We start from the raw sequence: 23,795 nt of genomic DNA, 5'->3' as shown, positions 1-23,795 counted from the left end.
TGTGGAAAAAGTTATACATAAAATTATGCGTACAGTTTTATTGATAAAAAAATAAAAAAGCAACAACCGTCTTGATGATTCTTAATCCTTACTTTTCGCAAAAATGTGTTTAAACTTTAAAGTTTAACCTACAAAAGAAAATCAATAAAATTATGTATACTTATTAGATATCTTAATGATTTATCATTATTCAATTAAGTGATTTTGAATTAAAAAATAATATTTAATCATACAAAAACATATTATGTAAATATTTATTAGGTACTCAAATCTAGTGAATTGTATTAAAACCGCTCTTACCTCACTCTTTTCTCTTTTACTCCTTACCCCATTTCTTCTTTTCACATTTGAATTTGAGACACAGGCAATTTAGTTGGGTCCAATCTGTAAAACACAAATAGCCGGGGGTTATTTGAAAAAAAAAGTTTGAACCCTTATAAAATAACCATATTACTATGAACCCCACTAATTGCAGTCCCATATCTCCTATCATAATCCATGTCCCATATTGAATTTAATTCTTTGTCAGTGGGCTCAAATGATACGTCACTTCTAACTTTTACATTTTCCAATTCTCTTTTGAGATGAGAAATTAAAAATCATTCTGAATTATTTTTTGTTCTTTGAAATCTCATTTTCCCATGCTTGGGTATTACCGATAAGAATTCATTATTCATATTCAAATGTGTTTATTTCATTATTTTTGTATGAAATCATTTAACATGAAATTCATGGAGTTAAAAAGTATAAAAATCTCCTTATAATTATTTAGAAAAATCTCATAATATATTAAATAGAATAATTTTATATATATAAATAATTATATATCATTATATAATTAGATAATTAAAAATTAAAAATAAATTAATATCTAATTATATGATAACACATCATTGTTTATATACAAAATTAGACAAATAATGTTTATGATTGATTAAAAAGTAAATTATGTATTTATTAAGATTTTAATTGATTATTCAACCTTGCATATTTAATTTATAATATATTTTTTTTTATATTTTCTGATTTTCTCTTGTAAACTAACATAAGTTAAAAGAAAATGTATTAATAAAATTTATATTTCGATAAAAATAAAAATCTAAAAATCGTATTCCAACTTAAATTTGACACAAAACAAGAGATATTAATTTTTAGTGAAGAAAACAAAGATTCTTACACTCATAGAGAAATTTTTTTATATAAATAATAAAAAAATAATTTTGTCTTGAATCTCTTTAAAATAATTTTAAATATTAGTTTTTTTCACTTCAAATTTTTTATAATAATAATTAAAAACTTAAACTCTTTTTAATTTTTCAAACCAAACCATATTTTAACTCAAATTAAACTAAATTATAATTTTCAAGTGATTTGGTCCAAGTTTTCAGTTTGGATTACTTCTTGCACATTCAAATAACAAAAAACAATAATGATGGGCATGTTTGGTTTTTAGTGAAAAATTTAAAAAGTACATTACTAAAAAAAAATTTGTTTAATTTGTGTGAGAGTACAAATATTTGGTAACTAGAATTAAGATAGTAGTGTTTATGTCAATCAAATATTTATCCCCGCCTTCCAAGTCAATTTCGTGCCCAAGTTTCCAAATTCAAGTTACCACCTTGACTTTGGGGGTGGGAATGGGGGTGGGGGTGAGGGTAGGGATGGAGGATGGGGGATGGGGAGAGGAGGTAGGGGGACCTTGCCAGCAGAGGGGGTGGTGGTGGTGTAGGACCTTGACCTTGGAGGTAGGGGCAGGCGGTGGGGGGCTTTGTGGGGTTACAATTATTGTATAATTTAACTTACCTAACTAATTAGATTATTTGATCATGTTGGTTGAATTATATATTATATTGTATATCAAAAACTATTTTTTGTATCATATATTGTTTCGTATTGTAAGATACAGTTTTATAAAAATAATTATTCAATGATAAAAAATTTCAACTAGCACATCATCATCTTAAAAAAATCACATACACTCCTTGAAATTCTATAATGTTAGAAAATATCATCATGTGTAATATTTATATATTAGAGAATATACAAATTTTTACATGTATCATATTATTTCATCAGTATTATGTATATTAAAATTCTAATAACTATGAAGTTGATATCATCATTATATGATTGACTTACTTTAAGAGATTAATCTAATGGTAGCATTTATACATTATTGTATGATGTAATTGTAGCATGTATTCATTATTGTATGATTTACTTACCTTTGATAATTATTCTTAGGAGCCGTTTGATTCTAGAGATTTAAAGATTATCTTGTTTGGTTTATTAGTAATAAAAAATTACTATCAATACTAATATACCAAATAATACAGATGATAATTTGATTACCACCTTCACTTTAAGTATTAAAAAATTACTAAGGTAATTTTGATTTTATTATTCATTAATCATTGGAGATAAAAATAAGTTTATTTTAATTAATATAACAAATAATATAAAAATATTTAAAATAATTATATTCAAGAGTATTTAAGTAAAATAATCATTAAATTTTACAATGATGTTATTCGTTTGAAATTAATAAACAGTGTAAATTCTACTATCCAGTTGGTTAATAAGTAGGTACTTCTATCAATTGTTGATGACGTTCCAGTCCTGCGATTCGGTCCAATTACTTAATGTAAAAGCAAGATCATGTCATACTACAATGGTTTTCCTGTAAGGACACATAACACCAAGAACAAGAGGTTTGACTTGATTAAATAAATCTGTAATGTAGCTAGGAGACGGTGAACTAACAATCAGCTCAGAAAAAACCATGCAAAATTTTCTCAACCATACACATGTATTGATGGCCAGTTAATCAACTTGATTGACACCCTACCTGCAACCTGTGGATTTGCTAGCTATAAAAACCCAACATTACTACTTGTTTTCACCACTCAAAACTCAATAGCAATAGCCATTTAAGAATATTAATCCCACACGACATCTAACAATGGCTTCGAGCAACAAGTGTTTGATCTCAGCTTTCTTTGTTGCTTTGACAATATTTTCTTCCATGGATGTTGGGTTAGCATCTCGCCGTCTACTGCAATTGCCACCGTTACCCACTTTGCCAAATTTGCCTAAACCGTCCGCATTGCCGCCTTTGCCTTCGGTGCCTACACTGCCAACGACCGCACAACCATCTTTTCCAAACCCCACTTTGCCACCACTTCCTACGGCTTTGCCCACCATTCCTTCTGTCCCAAAGCTCACTCTCCCACCATTGCCAAGCATACCTTCAATTCCAACTACGATTCCCTCTATTCCATTGCCATTCTTCTCTCCACCTCCTTCAAATTAAACTGTTTAATCTATTTATATATTCTCCCTGGTCCCTATCATTGGTGTGATGTTGCAGTTGCTTGTCATATGGGAAAGCCTTGTTTTTGTATCAGTGATGTCTTGTCCCGCAGTATGTTGTCTTGCGTACAGGAAGGCTTCTTTTTGTGTCACTGGCAAATCTGAAGCTTTCTGTTGTTTGTATTATTGCTTGTTATTTCTAGTTTCATCAAGTTCACAGCAGATTTAGTATTGCATTCTTTTTTGGGAGTTTCAGATTTTGAACCTGGCATTCAAAATCTGCCTCATTTTGTTATGTGCAGTATCCGATTAGCTTGCAATTAAGACTTTGAAGATGCTGAGCCTGATGCCCTTATACACTCTACTTCAGCAATTATTGATCACTTCAGTGAAAAGGGAATTAGGTGCAATACAATTCAGCAATTATTCAAAAATGCTATTCATTATACATTTCTATTACTATATAGAGTAAGTTTTGAAATAAAAAATTTGCATTTTTATATGTTTGGTGTGAAGATTTTGTTGGTTTTTTGAGTGGGAAGATTATATGCTAAGATAGAGAAATGGAAAGAAAAAACAGGAAAAGCAGAGAAGAGAGAAGAAAGTTCTGATAGTTGTGATGATCATCCTGCTTTTCATTATATCAATAAAACATTTATATGTACTTCCTATTTTACTTAAAACATGTACATAGCAGTTCAAATTAAGCTAAACCATATAATTTCTTACAAAGCAAACCAAAAGTAACCAAAAGCTTACCTACTCTAACAACTCCAAGCTACATTGATTACATTCCAACCAAATACAAACTAAAACAACTCAAAATAGATAAGAAAGTTTGTCAGCATATTAAACAACAAAAACAAATTTATATTGGCTTTGTTTCAAAGCACCCAAGCACATCTTCAATATATCAAAAAAATCCAACAACTGCATACTTCACTTAGCTTCATTAGATTTGAAGAAAAAACTGAATGCAACTAATTTTATCACCTACCTATGTTTACAAATTGTCATGAAACTTATGGTATATAAATCTCAAGCAACACAGTATCATCAAGCAAACTTCTTAACCAACTATTTTAGTAGGACCTTACCTGGATCTTTTTATTGTTCAATTTGATACAATGGAGGTGTTTTGGCAGCTACAAGGCATGATATGAAAGTATATCAATCATGGTGTTTAACTTTTGTCATAGTATAAACATATGGATGTGAGCGTTTTCTTTGGGGTAGAAGTATGAACTCTTCGCTTCCCTTTCAAAGTCCGGGTGAGCAACTTTTATTGCAGTTCATATTGGTTATTGGATCAAAACTGTTTGCCATTTTAAAATTTCTCTTAAAAAGGAAATTCATCCAAATGCATTCTTTACCTACAATTCTTAAGTTTTTAGACCATCTGGTACCTGTCAATGCAATTAATATGATTGTCTGACATAATACCTTATGACATTATATAGAGGAGTTTATGTCTGTTTGCATAGTCTGTCCTTTACATTTACAAGTTTGAAGAATCATGATGATAATTAAGTTTTATGATTCTCTAGATAAGATTACAGAACATTTCTCAACATAATAATCTCATGATGCACCTTGAGAATCTGTTTGTCGGATCATATAATTGGTATTGATACTGGTCTTGTGTTGTGTTTCTATATGAATCATCCGTTAACTAACAACATTGGCTTTGTAAAAATTTGGCTAACTTTTGCAGGTGACATCTGAAGTTGCTGCTGAAAAACAGATCTAGCAACTCCGGTTTCCCCGTGCTCGCAGAAAGAAATTCAGAACCAACAAGATATGCTTAAACACCCAGATTGTTTTTAGTGCTCTAGTTGAAAGCAATAATAAGAAATTTATTTCCAGAATAACTTGGATCAAACCCATGAGTTCCAACATTTGAGGCATCTCTAAAATATAGAACTCTACATGTCTAGCTATTGCATACCAATAAAACCCCACAATAATAATAATAATAGAGTAAGAAATATTAGTATTTACCATCTTCTGAGCATGACATACTGAATTGATTTGGTGAAACAAGACTCTCCTCATAAGAACCTACCACATGACCCCTATCAACACGCATTGAAACTTTCTTCACTTCTCCTGTTCTAGTGTTGAATGAAATCATGTCACTCCAGTCTGTAACCATGACCACTTCATCACCATTCTTTGAAACAAACAATGGCCTTATGTCACTCATTAAAGAAAACCTCAAATCAAATGGCAAGTTCAACAATTTAATCCATGATTCTTTCACTCCATACTCCTTCATAATCCAAACCTCAAACATATATTCAAAAAAACCTTTTTCCCGTCGAAGTCGAGTTTCACAAAGGCAATCTTCATAAATACTCAAATAAGTCTTGAAAGTGCCGGCAGAAGGTGGAGGAGATAGAAACTCCTTGAACTTCTCCTCTTCTAAATCAAAGTAAATGATTTTATTAACCCCACCTCTGCTTGAACTCAATGTTACCCAATGTGGAGCTCCATTCACTATTGTCGTTCCTGTTTCCTCAAGTAAATAGCCTGTTTCCTCAGGTAGATAGCCTAAGCAGGTTTCATCGGATAAGAAAAGATTTCCAAAATTGTTAACTTGCCTAGAGTTCTTGTAAGGGAAGTAAAAATTTTTAAGTCTTTTCCACGAATTTGTCTTGAGATTATAAACATAACCACATGCCAAATCACTGTTTCTTTCAGAAAAAACTACTACCACTTTGTAATTATCAATAGATGAATTGTAACCAAGCCCTGAAACCAGAGAACATAAAGAACTTTTAAAATAGCATGGTGGAATCATCTTAAATTCCCTAATTGTTGGATTCCATAGCAGGAATGTCCTTGGGTGTCCACTGGATTCCTCAACATTTTCCAATCGTATCAATAATATACCATTACAGGACCCCAATACCCTTGTATAGATAAATCTGTTGATAATGTATTCATTAGCTGCAGGAGCGAGATAACAATCTTTTCCCCATAAAGGAAGACAAATATTTTCTTCTTCTGCTTCTTCAGCACGCGATGAGGTTTGAGCGGCAAGACTGTATAGAGAAATACGACCTTCCCTTAATTTTTCTGATTCGAAGACTCCAAATCTGCGAAACCTTTCAGATGTTTCAGTGAGATGTTTTATGGCAAATTCGTGTGTTGAGATTAAGTCACGCCAAGATTTGCAAACACACTTGAATCGCAAGAGAGATTTTGTGGGTAGTTTGAGAAGGATTTGCTGTATGATATCATCCGGAAAGAATGGCACTGGTGCTGCACTTTCTGTACTGTAAACGGTAAAACCCTCCATAGAAACACAGTATGTATCACTCAGATCTAGCAATTTTATTCCTAGAAATTTGAATAGCTGCCTCTATATTTAATTTTGCAGGGTTTATATAGCCCCAATTTCCCAATGAATCCTAATAAAAGACTAACTCAACTTTCCTAGTCTTTCAGATTATTTTTCCTAATATGAAAATTAAAGTCGTTGGGCCGAATGGGAAATCGTCGAATCCTTAGAAAGACTTCCTTTAATGTTGTATGTACATGCCTAACATTTCCCTAACTTGTCCTCAGAGTTGAAAGACCACCTTTACATCAAATTGCTCATGGAGGTATTAACTGGTTACCTCAAATACCTTTCTTGTTAGTTTGAAATTTTCTCCTAATAGCACCGATTGTCTCTAAAGTTTCGTTTTCGGTTCATTGGACTCCTTCAATTTGAATTTAGAAGCTTTCTTTTAACAAAAAAATTTTCGGGGAGGACAAAATTCGGTGGGTTGATTCAAAATGATGGCGAAAATCGCAGTTTCAGGTACAAAAATCGTAACAGTGGTAACTTCAGAGGTTATCAGTTACTGATAAAATCACTTTTTGTTGAGCTTGCAGAAAATCAACTTGCAGAAAATCATAATGATGCGTGTCGCCACTAAAACTCAAGAACAAGAACGGAGATCATAGAGAAGTTAAATTAAGAACAAGAATTACAGAGGGTTTGAGAAAAAAAATTCATGAAACATTTGCAAAGGCCTGGTCCCGCCGATATTATTTCAACCTTTTAAAACCAACTTCTATAATGAAACGACAATGTACATAAAATGGAATTTCGAATCCAAATAAAGCGACAGCATATCACTACTGTTTATTGCAATTGAATTAAGGGAAATTGAAATTTTTAGCACTTTTTTATTCCGTGTATACAAAATTGTCACCTATCCTAAAGCTTTCACAAATATACCACAACAGTACTCACCTTCCCCAAAATACCCCTCTTCAATCTTTCATGCATAAATTCTCTCTCCTCTTCTCTGCAACTTTTTTTTCTCTTCTTCCTCTTTTTTCCAAAGTTATAAAGAAATCACTCTCTCTTCTCCCTCATCTTCAAAAACAAAAACAGGAAGGAAACAACCAAATTCTTCAAATTAAGAATTCTTCAAAGTAAAGATTTAAAAAAAAAAGGGGAAAAAAAAGAACAACCTACAAGATAAAAAATGACCATCGAAGAAATGACCATGTAAGATGATCATGTAACAGTATTTAACTGGAAAAAGAAAAAAAAATTGATATTTAAGGATTTAAGTGAAACAAAAAAAACTGGGCATTTAACTTAAAAAAAAAAAAAGGTTGGCGTGAAAGTTGCTGTGTAACGCCAATCCTTAATATATGTATATAATATTAAATAATATTATTATATTAATATAATATATTATATACTATAATATTATAATATATTATAATTTATATAATTAAATTATAATATTTTATAATATAATATTACATATATAATATAAAATATATTATATATAATATATATAATTATTACAGGGGTTGGCGATGCCGCCAACCCCTGGTAATATATATTATATATATAATAATATTATTATATTTTAATTAGAATATTATAATTATATTATATAATTATATATTATAATATATTATATACTATAATATTATCATATAATAATATATTAATATAATATATAATATATTATAATTTAAATAATATTATTATAATATAATATTACATATATAATATAATATATAAAAAATATATTATATATAATTATTACCAGGGGTTGGCGGCATCGCCAACCCTTGGCGTCGCCAAGGGTTGGCGATGTCGCCAACCCCTGGTTATATATATTATATATTATATATATATAATATTATATTATAATATAATTTTATATTTTATAAAATATATGTAAAAGGAGTCTGGGTTGGCGATAGGGGAAATTGGCTTGTAGCATTAATGTAGGGTGGGCCCACCCTTTATAAAGCAAAGCATGATTTTTATATATGTATAATTATATATATATATATATATATATATATATATATATATATATATATATATATATATATATATATAATTTTATTATATATTTATATTAATATATGATATATTATATTATATTTTAATTAGAATATTATAATTATATATTATTTATATTATTATAATTATTATTTTATTATAATAGTATATTAATATTAAAATACATTATTATATATTATTATAATATTAAAGATATTCTAGTATTAATAATTATATATTATAATATATAATATTATATATATTAATATAATATAGATAATATTATATTAATATATTTTTTTGCCAGTATTAATAATTATATATTATAATAAATAATATTATATTATATATAATATTATTATTTTTATATATTATATTATAATAAATAATATATTATATTATTAATATATAAATATATATAAATATTATATATAATATTATATATTATATATATATAATATATAATATATAATTGCCAAAGGTTGGCGGCATCGCCAACCCTTGGCGGCTCCAAGGGTTGGCGACCCCGCCAACCTTTGGCAGTATTAATATATATTATAAATATATATATATATATATATATATATATATATTATAATATTATAATATATAACATATTATAATATAAAATATTATATTATATATATTATTAAAAAGGTTTTCTGAAAAAAAAGTTAAACAGGTTGTCAGAAAAAAAAAAACTGAAGAATAAAACTGATTGGCAAATCTTATTCGGTAAATTTCAGATTTCAGAAAACTGGAAAAAGAAAACTGGAAATCTTATCAATAGATTGGGTATTTAATTAAAAAGAAAACTGGAAAAAAAAAATTAAAAATGGATGGCATGGGTTGGTGTTTTATAATTTTTGGGGGTTGGCGGAAACGCCAACCCATAATTATAAATTAAAATAGGACGCCAACCCATAATACTTTTTTACAGGCAAAAGGTTGGCGTTACCAGGCACCAACCCATTATATTATATTATATTATATTATAATTATATTATAATATAATATAATTATATTATAATATATAATATATTATTTTATTATATATAATATTATATTTATATATATAATATTTTATATTATAATATGTTATATATTATAATATTATTATATATATATATATATATATATATATATATATATATATATATATATATATATATTAATAATATATATTAATACTGCCAAAGGTTGGCGGGGTCGCCAACCCTTGGCGTCGCCAAGGGTTGGCGATGCCGCCAACCTTTGGCAATTATATATTATATATTATATATATAATATATAATATTAATATATATATATATATTAATAATATAATATATTATTTATTATAATATAATATATAAAAATAATAATATTATATATAATATAATATTATTTATTATAATATATAATTATTAATACTGTAAAAAATATATATTAATATAATATTATATATATTATATTAATATATATAATATTATATATTATAATATATAATTATTAATACTAGAATATCTTTAATATTATAATAATATATAATAATATATTTTAATATTAATATACTATTATAATAAAATAATAATTATAATAATATAAATAATATATAATTATAATATTCTAATTAAAATATAATATAATATATCATATATTAATATAAATATATAATATAATTATATATATATATATATATAGAGAATTAAATAATTATACATATATAAAAATCATGCTTTGCTTTATAAAGGGTGGGCCCACCCTACATTAATGCTACAGGCCAATTTCCCCTTATCGCCAACCCAGACTCCTTTTACATATATTTTATAAAATATAAAATTATATTATAATATTATATTATATATATAATATATAATATATATAACCAGGGGTTGGCGACATCGCCAACCCTTGGCGACGCCAAGGGTTGGCGATGCCGCCAACCCCTGGTAATAATTATATGTAATATATTTTATATATATTATATTATATATGTAATATTATATTATAATAATATTATTTAAATTATAATATATTATATATTATATTAATATATTATTATATGATAATATTATAGTATATAATATATTATAATATATAATTATATAATATAATTATAATATTCTAATTAAAATATAATATATCATATATTAATATATAATATAATTATATATATATATAAAATTAAATAATTATATATATATATAAATCATGTTTTGCTTTATAAAAGGTGGGCCCACCCTACATTAATGCTACAGGCCAATTTCCCATATCGCCAACCCAGACTGCTTTTACATATATTTTATAAAATATAAAATTATATTATAATATAATATTTATAATTATATAAATTTTATTATATAAAATATGTAATATATTATAATAATATATAATTATAGAATATATAATATAATATATTTTATATATTATATGATATTATATTATAAAATATTATAATAATATTAAAAATTAATTATATAAATTATAATATTTTATATATTATATTAATATAATAATATTATATTAATATATAATTATAATATTTTAATATAATATTATTATTATATATATAATATATATTACCAGGGGTTGGCGATGCCGCCAACCCCTGTAATAATTATATATATTATATATAATATATTTTATATTATATATGTAATATTATATTATAAAATATTATAATTTAATTATATAAATTATAATATATTATAATATTATAGTATATAATATATTATATTAATATAATAATATTATTTAATATTATATACATATATTAAGGGTTGGCGTTACACAGCAACTTTCACGCCAACCTTTTTTTTTTTTAAGTTAAATGCCCAGTTTTTTTTGTTTTACTTAAATCCTTAAATATCAATTTTTTTTTCTTTTTCTAGTTAAATACTGTTACATGATCATCTTACATGGTCATTTCTTCGATGGTCATTTTTTATCTTGTAGGTTGCTCTATTTTTTCCCCTTTTTTTTTTTAAAATCCTTACTTTGAAGAATTCTTAATTTGAAGAATTTGGTTGTTTCCTTCCTGTTTTTGTTTTTGAAGATGAGGGAGAAGAGAGAGTGATTTCTTTATAACTTTGGAAGAAGAGAAAGAAGAGAAAAAAAAGTTGCAGAGAAGAGGAGAGAGAATTTATGCATGAAAGATTGAAGAGGGGTATTTTGGGGAAGGTGAGTACTGTTGTGGTATATTTGTGAAAGCTTTAGGATAGGTGGCAATTTTGTATACACGGAATAAAAAAGTGCTAAAAATTTCAATTTCCCTTGAATTAAAATGGAACAACGTCGTAATGGAATCCCACTAATTCCATCACCCGTGCTTTATTCAAACGACTACTGCATGTAATGTTCCTTTTAAACACCATGCCCCTGCACTTCTGACTCATTTGTTCAGTTTGTAACAATTCCCCTTCCTTGGCTTCCTTTTCCTCAAGGGAGAACAAAGGAAATTGCTGATGAATTGTGTCTGCAAACTCCCGTGTGGCTAAGGTTGGTTTTATGCAAACAGTGAAACAATATTTGCAAGAGCGTCCCTGTATTACTTTTAATTTGTCTTTTTCATGTCTCATTATATGGTTAAAAAATATTATACGTTCATTTGTTAATCTTGTTTTTGGTATGTGTTAGAGAATGGTTACTACTTTTTTTTAGGCTCACCTCCTTTGGTGTCCTGCTAGAATGGAAGGAGGGGCTTCTGGAAAATGCTTAATAAATTTTGATCAATTTGATGCATTGATTTCAAAATAACCCAAAAGATGTCATTCGAATATGAAGTTGAAGCAGTCAGAGTATCAATACATATTCAAAATAACCTAAAAAATTATCACTAGAATCCACCTCTTGAGTGACTATCTAAATGCATATAAAGATAGGACTTAGGAGGGGCACAAAAATAAACAAAAACAGATCCCGCAAACATAAACACTTACAGTGAGTAGTCTTCAACACGACAACTTATATTCAACCCCATATTCAAATGCAAATCCAGCCTCATTATAGCCCGAGTACCCTCTTTCATAAAGACCATCCTATAACATTTCACTTCACAACATCAAAACTGCTTGAAAAACTATCACTTAAATATAATAAAAACAAAAAAAAAAAATTTTAAATACCCAGTCGGAGCGCAGCCTAGCCTCAACATGTTGAACAGAAGTCCTCAAGTCACAGACTGCGGCCTTCAAATCATGAACTGCTATCTCAAGATTTTGAATGATACCAAAATCCGGCTGGATGACATTCTGTTGTTATTGGCACTTCAAAAAAAAGAGATGAATTGCTGCACCAACCAACACCACGATGGCAGCCCACAAGAGCAGTACTTTAATGGCCATCAGTAGCTCCATTTCCTGTAATGGCCTTGAGTGCTTCTGGAGTTGCAGAATGAAGGGGCGGGAGACAAAGCGTGTTGTAAGATGCAGAGGTAGAGGATTATTGGCAGGTGATAGAAATAATATATATTATATAATATATAATAAATCAGAAAAGACAAAATGGGATTCATAAAGGATTATCAGCAGGTGGTAGAAATAAAATTAAAAAATTGTTTAAGCAACAGGTGGAGGTCAAATCATCATGTGCAAGAAATAAGAGTAACATCTTTTATATATATTTTTGTTATTGCCTGAAAATTGTACATATACATTAAGTAATTTAACTCAAAGTTTGGAAACAAATCATTACGAATCATATTATATAATATATATTATATCAAATTTAATTAAATTTAAATTCTATTAAATAACTCAATATCTATTTCCTCTTACACAAGACTTAAATTTGATAGTATGTTAAATCATCTCATTTTTCATTCAATCAAAACCAACAAAAAAAAAATTGAAAAACACAAACTGACTCCACCTCAAACAATGTTCAAATCTCTCTTTGCCTTTGCCACTAATATTTCTTCATCAACTCACTGACGTTCACAACTCGCACCTATTCTCTACTAACTTTGTTGATCTCGGATCTCTTTTAATCTTCACCGTCACTATTTCATCAATTCATTAACTATTATAACTCTCATCAATCCTTTCATGATTATTATCAATTTGTGTTATGATCTTGACTTCACATCCATCACTATTTTCTCTTCGTCAAACTACAATTGATCTTGCTTCATCACCACCTTCTCTTGCTCAAACTAGGACCGCTTATCTTAAGTTCATCTTTTGTCGGTCATTTTTTTTTTCATTTTTATAAATTTTATGAAATAAAAATGTGTTACCTTTTAAATATATATTTTTCGTGAAGGTATTTGATTTTGGGTTTTAAAGGAATGTGCTTTATACGGAAAAAGTGATTTTGGATCAGACCTTTGGTGACTCTATTTGTAATAATGTGCTTGCCAAAGCATAAAATTAGGCTTCAATAATTGGGGGCTTGCAAGTTGAAGCCGTTTGTTCTTAATCTTATTTAATTATTATAATCCTAGAGAGTGAGGGTCGTTATCCAATGACAAATGGTTGGCCAACAAAATTTGAAGCATCAAACCCATCAATAAGCTTATTTGTAGAACATTAATTAACTTGATCACCCACAGAATGGGAAGTTGGGAAGACTCTTATTCATCCGCCTAATAAAAACCAATCTGATTCTGACACCTGCTACCCGATTAACAATACGTAAACACGATATCAAGCTCCACCCAATACCATCCATGTTAATAGAATTTAAATTTAATTAAATTTAGTATAATATAATTATATAATATGATTCGTAATGATTCGTTTTCAAACTTTGAGTTAAATTACTTAATATATATGTACAATTTTCAGGCAGTAACAAAAATATATATAAAAGATGTTACTCTTATTTCTTGCACATGATGATTTGACATCCACCTATTGCTTAAACAGTTTTTTAATTTTATTTCTACCACCTGCCGATAATCCTTCATGAATCTCATTTTGTCCTTTCAAATTTATTATATATTATATAATATATATTATTTCTATCACCTGCCAATAATCCTCCACCTCTGCATCTTATAACGCGTTTTATCTCCCGCCCCTTCATTCTGCAACTCCAAACGCACTCAAGGCCATTACAGGAAATGGAGGTACTGATGGTCATTACAGTACTGCTCTTGTGGGCTGTCATCGCAGTGTTGGTTGGTGCAGCAATTCGTCTCTTTTTTTTGAAATGCCAACAACAAAAAAATGCCATCCAGCCGAATTTTGGTATCATTCAAAATCTTAAGATAGCAGTTTATGATTTGAAGGCCACAGTCTGTGACTTCGGGACTTCCGTTCAACATTTTGAGGCTAGGCTGAGTCCCGACTGGGTATTTTTTAAAATTTTTTTTTGTTTTTATTATATTTAAGTGATAGTTTTCCAAACAATTTTGATGTTGTGAAGTGAAATGTTTTAAAATGGTCTTGATGAAAGAGGGTACTTGGGCGATAATGAGGTTGTATTTGCATTTGAATATGGGGTTGAATATGAGTCGACGTGTTAAAGACTGCTCACTGTAAGTTTTTATGTTTACAGGATCTGTTTTTTTTTTTTTTTTGTGCCTCTCTTAAGTCCTATCTTTACATGCATTTAGATAGTCACTCAAGATGTGGATTCTAGTGATAATTTTTTAAATTATTTTGAATATGTATTGATACTCTGACTGCTTCAACTTCATGTTTGAATGACATTTTTTGGGTTATTTTGAAATCAATGCATCAAATTGATCAAAATTTATTAAGCATTTTCCAAAAGCCCCTCCTCCCATTCCAACAGGACACCAAAGGGGGTGAGCCTTAGAAATTAGTAGTAACCATTCTCTAATACATACCAAAGTTGAGGAAAAAAAAAAGTTAACACAGCAAATAAAATACTCCTTCAACACAGCCAGAAACAAATCAACTACACAACAACAATCCAACAACACAAAGCAACCCTTCAACACAGCCAGCAACAAATCCATCCAAAAATCCAACAAATCAATCCAGTAAAATTATAAAAACCTTGAATTCTAAATAAATTAACACAGCAAAGGCCTAAAATTATAAACCCTTGAATTCTAAATAAAGGGAGGAGTGATGGTGGATGATTTTGTGGGAGACTGAGGGGTGAAGCGACGGTGCAAGATGTGAAAACAAATAAATTTTAACATAGCAAAGACCTAAAATTATAAACCCTTGAATCCTTGTTCATACTTACTTGAAATGTCGTGGAAATCTCCTGCCCTAAGCTGACGAAGTTGACTGAACAGAGTTGAATCGACGAGGCGCTCAAACAAGAAGGTGGGCGCAGTCGACAGAGGTGGGATTGAAACTGAAAGAAGGTCAGCAAAGAGACAAGGGAACGAGTGATGGTGGAAATATTTGTAGGAGACTGAACGGTGGAACGACCGTGGAATATATTTTTTTTTAATTTGCAGCGGGAGGTGGAGCAACTGTGGAAGATGTGAAGACAAATAATATATATATATTTTTTTTAATTTGTAATATATATATTATATTATATAATAATATATTATATAATATAAAATATTTTTCAATTTAAAAATAATATAAAATATAATTAAAATTTACAAAATTAAAAATAAAATATTTTTTAAATTTGTATCATATCAAATTTAATTCAATTCGAATTCAATTAATAATTACTGAGTTACTTAATTGAATTCGAATCGAATTCAGTGTAAGTAATAAAAGATAAACATTGCACTGTAATTCATTGTAAATCTCAACTTGATTTAATTCGTCGTGTTCATGTCATATCAATTTGGATTTTAGATCGAAGAGTTTAAACCTTAACCAACCGTATATGGATCGAAGACTTTAAAATGAATTACGAATTTAGTAATTAAATATAAATCTTGGATTTATTCGATTCAAATTATTGTTTAATTTGAATTCATACATTGTGTCACACCAAATTTAATTAGACTCAAATTCAATTAAGTAATTAAATATATTATTAATTGTATCGTATTATACAATATATACATTACACTGTGCCGAATCAAATCGAGATTTATATTGAATTACCTAATTAATAATTTATATAGAATTACTTAATTGAATTCACTAGAACTGATGGATTAGATTCGATTCGACTCAACTTGACGGTTCAAATGTGCTTTGATTTGATTTGAGTTAAATACATGGTTTATAGTTTGATTTGGTTTAAATTTATATATATATTATTAATTGTATCGTATTATACAATACATACATTGCACTTTATCAAATCAAATCGAGATTTATATTGAATAACCTAATTAATAATTTATACAGAATCACTTAATCGAATTCAATAATTGATATAATCATACGTAAAAGTATAGTATACTATTGTATCGTATCAAATTTAATTCAATTCGAATTCAATTAATAATTATTGAGTTAATTAAATTCCAATGAATTCAATATAAGCAATAGAAGAGAGATTACCACATGATTTGATTTGACTAGAATTGATGGATTACTTAATAGAATTGATGCACTGTACCAAATCAAATCAAGATTTATATTGAATTACCTAATTAATAATTTATATAGAACTATTTAATTGAATTCAATAATTGATATAGTCATACGTAAAAGTGTAGTATACAATTGTGTTGTATCAAATTTAATTCAATTTGAATTCAATTAATAATTATTGAGTTAATTAAATTCGAATCGAATTCAATGTAAGTAACAAAAGATAAATTACCACATGATTTGATTTGACTAGAATTGATGGATTACTTAATAGAATTGATGCACTATACCGAATCAAATCGAGACTTATATAGAATTACCTAATTAATAATTTATATAGAATTACTTAATTGAATTAAATAATTGATATAGTCATACGTAAAAGTATAGTACACCATTGTATCATATCAAATTTAATTCAGTTCGAATTCAATTAATAATTATTGAGTTACTTAATTAAATTCGAATCGAATTCAATATAAGTAATAAAGGATAGATTATCGCATGATTTGATTTGATTAGAATTGATGGATTACTTAGTAGAATCAAATATATGGTGTACTTGATGGTTCAGATGTGCTTTGATTTGATTTGATTTGAGTCAAATACATGGTTTGTGAAGGACCAGAGAAGATTAAGAAAACATTGGCAGATGAATGAAATAAAATTAAAGAATAAATTAAAAATAAAATACCATTATTGAAATATAATTAAAATTAAAAAAATTAAAAATAAAATATTTTTCAATTCATACTGAAAACAAATGGATAATTATAAATTTATTAAAAATAATGAATTATTAAATTTTATTGACCGGTCAATTTAATAAATGATATAATCATACGTAAGAGTATAATACACTATTGTATCGTATCAAAAAAGAGTTTTTCAACGAACTATAACTGTACTTATGATTCATCAAATAATGTAATCAAAATGTGGAACGAAATTACTAGTAAAACTGTAAATATTTCTCAACTCTTTACCATGAACAAAATCACACATATAGATACCTCAAATGAAAAACAACATTTTTCAATCTCAAAATTATCATTTATAACGTAGAGAAAATGAACCAAAAGCATACTCTTGGGTGGTTGCACCCCAGTCATAACATCGTTGCCTATCCCCAAATCTAGCGCGTGCATGAACTTGTGTATACGCTCTACTTCTATACTAGCTATTTGGAGGGCATACTGGGATAACTGATTGAATTTTGTTGAATAATCCTTTACTGATTTTGTCCCCCCTATCAAGTGTTAAATTAAATAGTTTCTGTTAATATATGATTTAAATGACTGTTTTAAACTTTCATTAGTTAATATAAATTCTATCCCTTAACTGATGAAATAACCAAAATACCCTCAATTTAAATGATTGTTTTAAACTTTTTTCCAAAAAAAAAAATCAAAATACCCTTTACCAAGGTAAATAAGCAGTGTTTATCCAATTATTATAATCGTTAGATATGATTGGTTAATCACATTAATTGCATTTTAGACTAAATAAGTGGCGTTTTTCTGTATTATTGGAGGTATCATTGCCGTTTTAACCATCTTCATAAACAGCTCACTGATTGTTTCACAACTTTTACGAATGAAAAGTTTCAGAGCAAAACGCTACCAGAAGCCAATGGAAAGGGAAAATGAAAGGCCAAATGACTTTCTTTTGCTTTTTTCAGTTTTCGTATGAAATCCAGAACACGTGGCATTTTATCATTTGTCATCAAACGAATAAACAATTGTTTATTCGTCCACCATTTTCAAATTTCAGTGTTAAATGACAAAAGAGACCTTCAGATGTTACAACTTTATTGGCTAAAACATTCAAACGTTATCCTGAGCCGTTGATTTTCGTCAAAATAATTCCAACCGTTGATGTGAAGCAATTAATGCATTAAAGCGGGTCAAATCCTGTTGGCCAACATTAATTGTCCCTTAAACCAGTGCATTTGGGAGGATTAAAGTTTTTAAAACCAGTGCATTAAAGTTTCGATTTTTCAAAGGCCAAATGACTTATTCCCACCCAAGTTTTATGACGTCAGCGATAGAATATAAGATGGGTCCGAATTAATTGCAAAGTCTTGATCTGTCGCCAAAAGACTTATTCCCACCCAAGTTTTCATTCATTCACAAACACTTTTATATTAAATTTTAAAAATTTAAAAATACACCTATTTCTAAACTTTTGATAGAATTTTTAATTAAATGTAAGAATAAAACTATTATTTTAATAATATTATTAAAATACATATAACTTTATCCAGTTTCCCTCCCAAGTTTTGAAAATAGATCATTTTCTCTTTAAACTCATATTTTTCATGTTTGAAAAATGATTTTTCTCCCTAGCTCTAAGGTTCATACATTTCAAAATTTCATTCTTCATTCGCCCCTCAAATTTTACGAAAATTCTCCAATCGCCCATACATTTTCGGTTTGCTATTCTTTTTCAGATGTCATATCCCTCCATCTTTGATGACCTCTTTTCCTAAGATCTGAACTGCCATCATCCTCTCCCTCTCCGGTGGCTTCCTAGCATGGAAACCATGTTGAAATCTACCAAAATTGAGCGAATGATTTGAATCAATTTCTATTGATTTATGAAAATATAATTTTCTGTATATTTTATATTCAATAGAATTACAATTATATAGGAAATTAGGATAGCTAATTTAGGAAGACCATTAACTACTCCTATCTAAGTTTAGGAAGGATATTATAGCATTCTTAATCTATATGATTCTCTATGATTCACTATCTATACAAATATCTCAACATATCTCAACAATATCTCAACATATCTCAACACTCCCCCTCAAGCTGGAGCATATAAATCATATGCACCAAGCTTGTTACAAATATAATTAATTCGTGGCCCTCGAAGTGATTTTATCAGGATATCAGCAAGTTGATCATTTGAATTGACATGACTTGTGCTAATAATGCCAGATATAACTTTCTCTCGAACAAAGTGACAATCAATTTCTATATGTTTTGTCCTTTCATGAAAAACTAGATTAGAAGAGATGTGAAGAGCAGCCTAGTTATCACAAAATAATGTCATTTGTGGAACATCTGCAAACTTTAATTCTTGAATTAACTACTTCAACCAAACAAGTTCACAGGTAACTAATGCCATAGCACGATACTCAGCTTCGACACTTGATCTAGCCACAACATCTTGTTTCTTGCTTTTCCACGATATAAGATTTCCTCCAACTAAGACACAATACCCAAAAGTAGATCGTTTATCTGAAGGTGAGTCTGCCCAATCGACATTAGAATATCCAACTATCTATGTATGACCCTTATTCTCATAGAGTAGACCTTTTTTTGGTGCTCTTTTGATATACCGTAGAATCCGAACAACAACATCCCAATGATGAGTACATGGCGACTAAAGAAACTGACTAACAATACTAACTGAAAATGAAATGTCAGGTCGTGTTATGGTGAGATAATTGAGCTTACCAACTAATCTGCGATACCTCCCAAGATCATTAAGAGGCTCCCTCTGTCTAGGTAAGAGTTTAGTATTAGGAACCATGGGAGAGTCTATGGGTTTACAGTCTAACATCCTTGTTTCTTTCAGAATATCCAAAGCATACTTTCTTTGTGAGATAACAATTCCAGATTTAGATTGTGCCACTTCTATGCCGAGAAAATACTAGAGTGGCCCCAAATCTTTAGTCTGAAAATGTCTAAACAGATGTTGCTTTAATTGCATAATGTCATCTTGATCATTTCCCGTTATAACAATATCATCCACATAAACAACCAAATAGATACTTTGCCCTTGTGAGGTATGTCCATAGAACACCAAATGATAAGACTCGCTTCTATTCATGTCAGATTCATGAATTACTGTACTAAAACATCCAAACCAAGCACAGAGAGATTGTTTTAAGCCATATAAAGAGCGTCGGAGTTTACAAACCAATCTAGACTCCCCTTGAGCAACAAAACCAGGTGGTTGCTCTATATAAATCTCTTCTTGAAGTTCACTATGTAGAAAAGCATTCTTGATATCCAACTGATGTAGAGGCCAATGCCTAATGGCAGCCATAGAGAGAAACAGATGAATAGATGATATTTTAGCCACTGGAGAGAATGTTTCATAATAGTCCAGGCCATATGTTTGGGTGTACCCTTTCGCAACCAACCGAGCTTTTAATCTATCAACCTTGCCATCCGGACCAATCTTAATAGTATAGATCCACCAACAACCAACAGTGGTGTGTCTAGAAGCTAATGGAACTAAATCCTAAGTACCATTGGCATGTAAAGCAGACATCTCATCCAGCATTGCTTGTCATCATCCAGGGTCAGAAAGGGTCTCATGAATATTGTTAGGAATAGAAATAGAGGACAATGTGGACATAAATGCATAATATGGCGGTGATAAGCGATGATAACTAAGGAAATTATAAATAGGATGAGGATTACGAGTGGAACGCATACCTTTACGAATGGCAATGGGAAACTGATCAGCAGGAGATTGGTGCAGGAAATGGAGGCACAAGAATCTCAGGAGTTACCTCATGAACATCTTCACCTATAGGACCCGTACTTGGCTGAAGAGACTCCTCAGTTAGAAGAGCAAACTCAGGCAGAGAATTAGGAAAGTAGATAATAGAAGGCAATGGAAGAGTTTCTATGATAGGTAGACCACCTAGAGAAGAAAAATAAGGAGAAGACTCAAAAAAGGTAACGTCATTAGAAATATAATATCGACTTGTTTCAGGAGAATAACACCGATATCCTTTCTGAAGACGAGAGTACCCAAAAAAAACACACTTGAGAGCACAAGCAGTTAACTTGTCCTGACCAAGAGATAGGTTATGAATAAAACAAGTACACCCAAAAATAAGAGGAAAAAGAGAATATAAAGGTTGTTCAGAATATAAAATAGAGTGAGGTACCTGATGCTGTAAAATGGAAGACGACATTCGATTTATTAGAAAGCAAGCAGTGAGGACTGCATCAGCCCAAAATTGAGAGAGGACATTATTGTGTAGAAGAAGGGTACGAGCAGTTTCAAGGAGGTGTCGATTTTTACGTTCAGCAACCCCATTTTGCTGAGGGGTATAAACACAAGATGACTGATGTAAAATACCTTGAGAAGACATAAACTTGGTGAAAGGAGCAGAGAAATATTCAATAGCATTATCAATATGAAGGATACATATAGTAGTAGAAAATTGTGTTTTTATTTCAGCACAAAAAGTCTCAAAAATAGAGAATAATTCAGATCGATTTTTCATTAAAAACAACCAAGTGCAACGAGAATAATCGTCAATAAAAGTAACAAAGTATTTAAATCCTAAAACAGACGCGACTCTACTAGGACCCCAAACATCTGAATGAACTAACTCAAAAGGGGATGCAGTTCGATTATTGACTCGCTTGGGAAATATTTTTCTAGTATGTTTGTCAAGCTAACACGACTCACATTGAAGAAATGATAAAGAAGACAAACTAGGTACCATCTTCTGTAGTTTGGAGATACTAGGATCTCTGAGGTGATTGTGAAGAACTATCGGAGACTCAATAACTGGACAGGCTATAGACTCAGATGGTAGATGTAAGCGGTAGAGACCCTGTGACTCACGTCTTGTGCCAATCGTCTGTCTCGTACTGCGGTCGTGTATAACAAAAGAATCTTTAGTAAAGGTAATGACACAGTGTAAAGAATGAGTGAGTTTACTCACAGAGATGAGATTAAACGGGCATTCAGGTATATAAAGTACAGAGTTTAAAGGTAAAGAAGGAAGAGGAAGTGCTCGACCTAAGGTCATTGCTTGAGCTACAGAACCATTGGCTAACATGACAGCAGGTAGAAACTGAGATTTAGTACAATGAGAAAGTAAATTAAGGTTACTAGGGATGTGGTCAGAAGCACCAAAATCGAGAACCTAAGGGCTAGAAAGAGAGGACTGAGTGAAGCATACGACTAAGTGACATGGATGTGCACTAGAAGCAATGTTGGATGAGGACTGCTGCGATGCCTGATACTTGAGATATTCTTCGTAATCAGCACCTGTGAGAGTTAATAATGGTTGAGATTGATTATTAGAAGAGTGTGAACTATCCATCTGAATAACATTGGCAACCCGAAGAGGACGACCATGTAGTTTATAGCATTTGTCTCTAGTATGACCCCATTTATGGCAATAATTGCATCGTGGCTGATTCCCCCGACCAGTACGTTCTCCATGTTGAGTCTGGGAGGCAAGTGCATATGAGTCTAGGTTGGAACCTGTTATAATACTTGGAGAGGACACACGGAGCAATCGAGCAAAAACCTCATCAAGTGATAGAATAACTGCACTAGCCAAAATTTGATCCCAAACATTATCAAGGTTCGGGCCGATAGCAGCTAAAGTTAATACCATAAAGAATCTATCTCGCTGTGCCAAGTCTTCTGCAATAGATTTATTGGTAGGAAGGAGAGAATTAAACTCAGTTTTCAGGGAAGCCATCCGTCCAAGAAACTCCGACATGCTCAACCTAGGGTGTTTTAAATTAACCATATTAGACACCACTGAATATAGTGGTTGGATGTCATTAGTATAAAGAAGTTTAGCCTGAGTCCATAGGTCAAAACATGTCCGATATGCTTTAAAAATTTATTGAAGTTGGATATCAATTGTATTCCATAACATACTACACAAAGTAGCATCAATTCTAATCCAGTTAGACTTATCGGTTTTAACATCCTTAACCTTAGTGATTAAATGGTCCTCGATTCCTTGT

At 29.8% G+C, this 23,795-nt stretch overlaps 2 protein-coding genes across 2 annotated transcripts; one reads left to right on the top strand and one right to left on the bottom strand.

Annotated features, from left to right (window-relative positions):
* Positions 1–2,962: 2,962 nt before the first annotated feature.
* LOC123221407 (protein PELPK1-like) lies at positions 2,963–3,313 on the top strand. The gene has a single exon (XM_044644263.1). It carries the CDS (start codon positions 2,963–2,965, stop codon positions 3,311–3,313), a length of 351 nt encoding a protein of 116 aa, XP_044500198.1.
* Positions 3,314–5,302: 1,989 nt separating this feature from the next.
* On the bottom strand, positions 5,303–6,616 carry LOC123221406 (F-box/kelch-repeat protein At3g23880-like). The gene has a single exon (XM_044644262.1). It carries the CDS (start codon positions 6,614–6,616, stop codon positions 5,303–5,305), a length of 1,314 nt encoding a protein of 437 aa, XP_044500197.1.
* Between the last annotated feature and the right edge of the window lie 17,179 nt (positions 6,617–23,795).

This window comes from Mangifera indica, chromosome 7, assembly GCF_011075055.1.
Source record: "Mangifera indica cultivar Alphonso chromosome 7, CATAS_Mindica_2.1, whole genome shotgun sequence".
Taxonomy (NCBI): domain Eukaryota; kingdom Viridiplantae; phylum Streptophyta; class Magnoliopsida; order Sapindales; family Anacardiaceae; genus Mangifera; species Mangifera indica.
This window is presented reverse-complemented; position numbering and strand designations above follow the sequence as displayed.

Bases quoted from the DNA above. Each gene is read 5' to 3' on its own strand.
- LOC123221407 (XM_044644263.1), top strand. From the start codon at position 2,963: ATGGCTTCGAGCAACAAGTGTTTGATCTCAGCTTTCTTTGTTGCTTTG.
- LOC123221406 (XM_044644262.1), bottom strand. From the start codon at position 6,616: ATGGAGGGTTTTACCGTTTACAGTACAGAAAGTGCAGCACCAGTGCCA.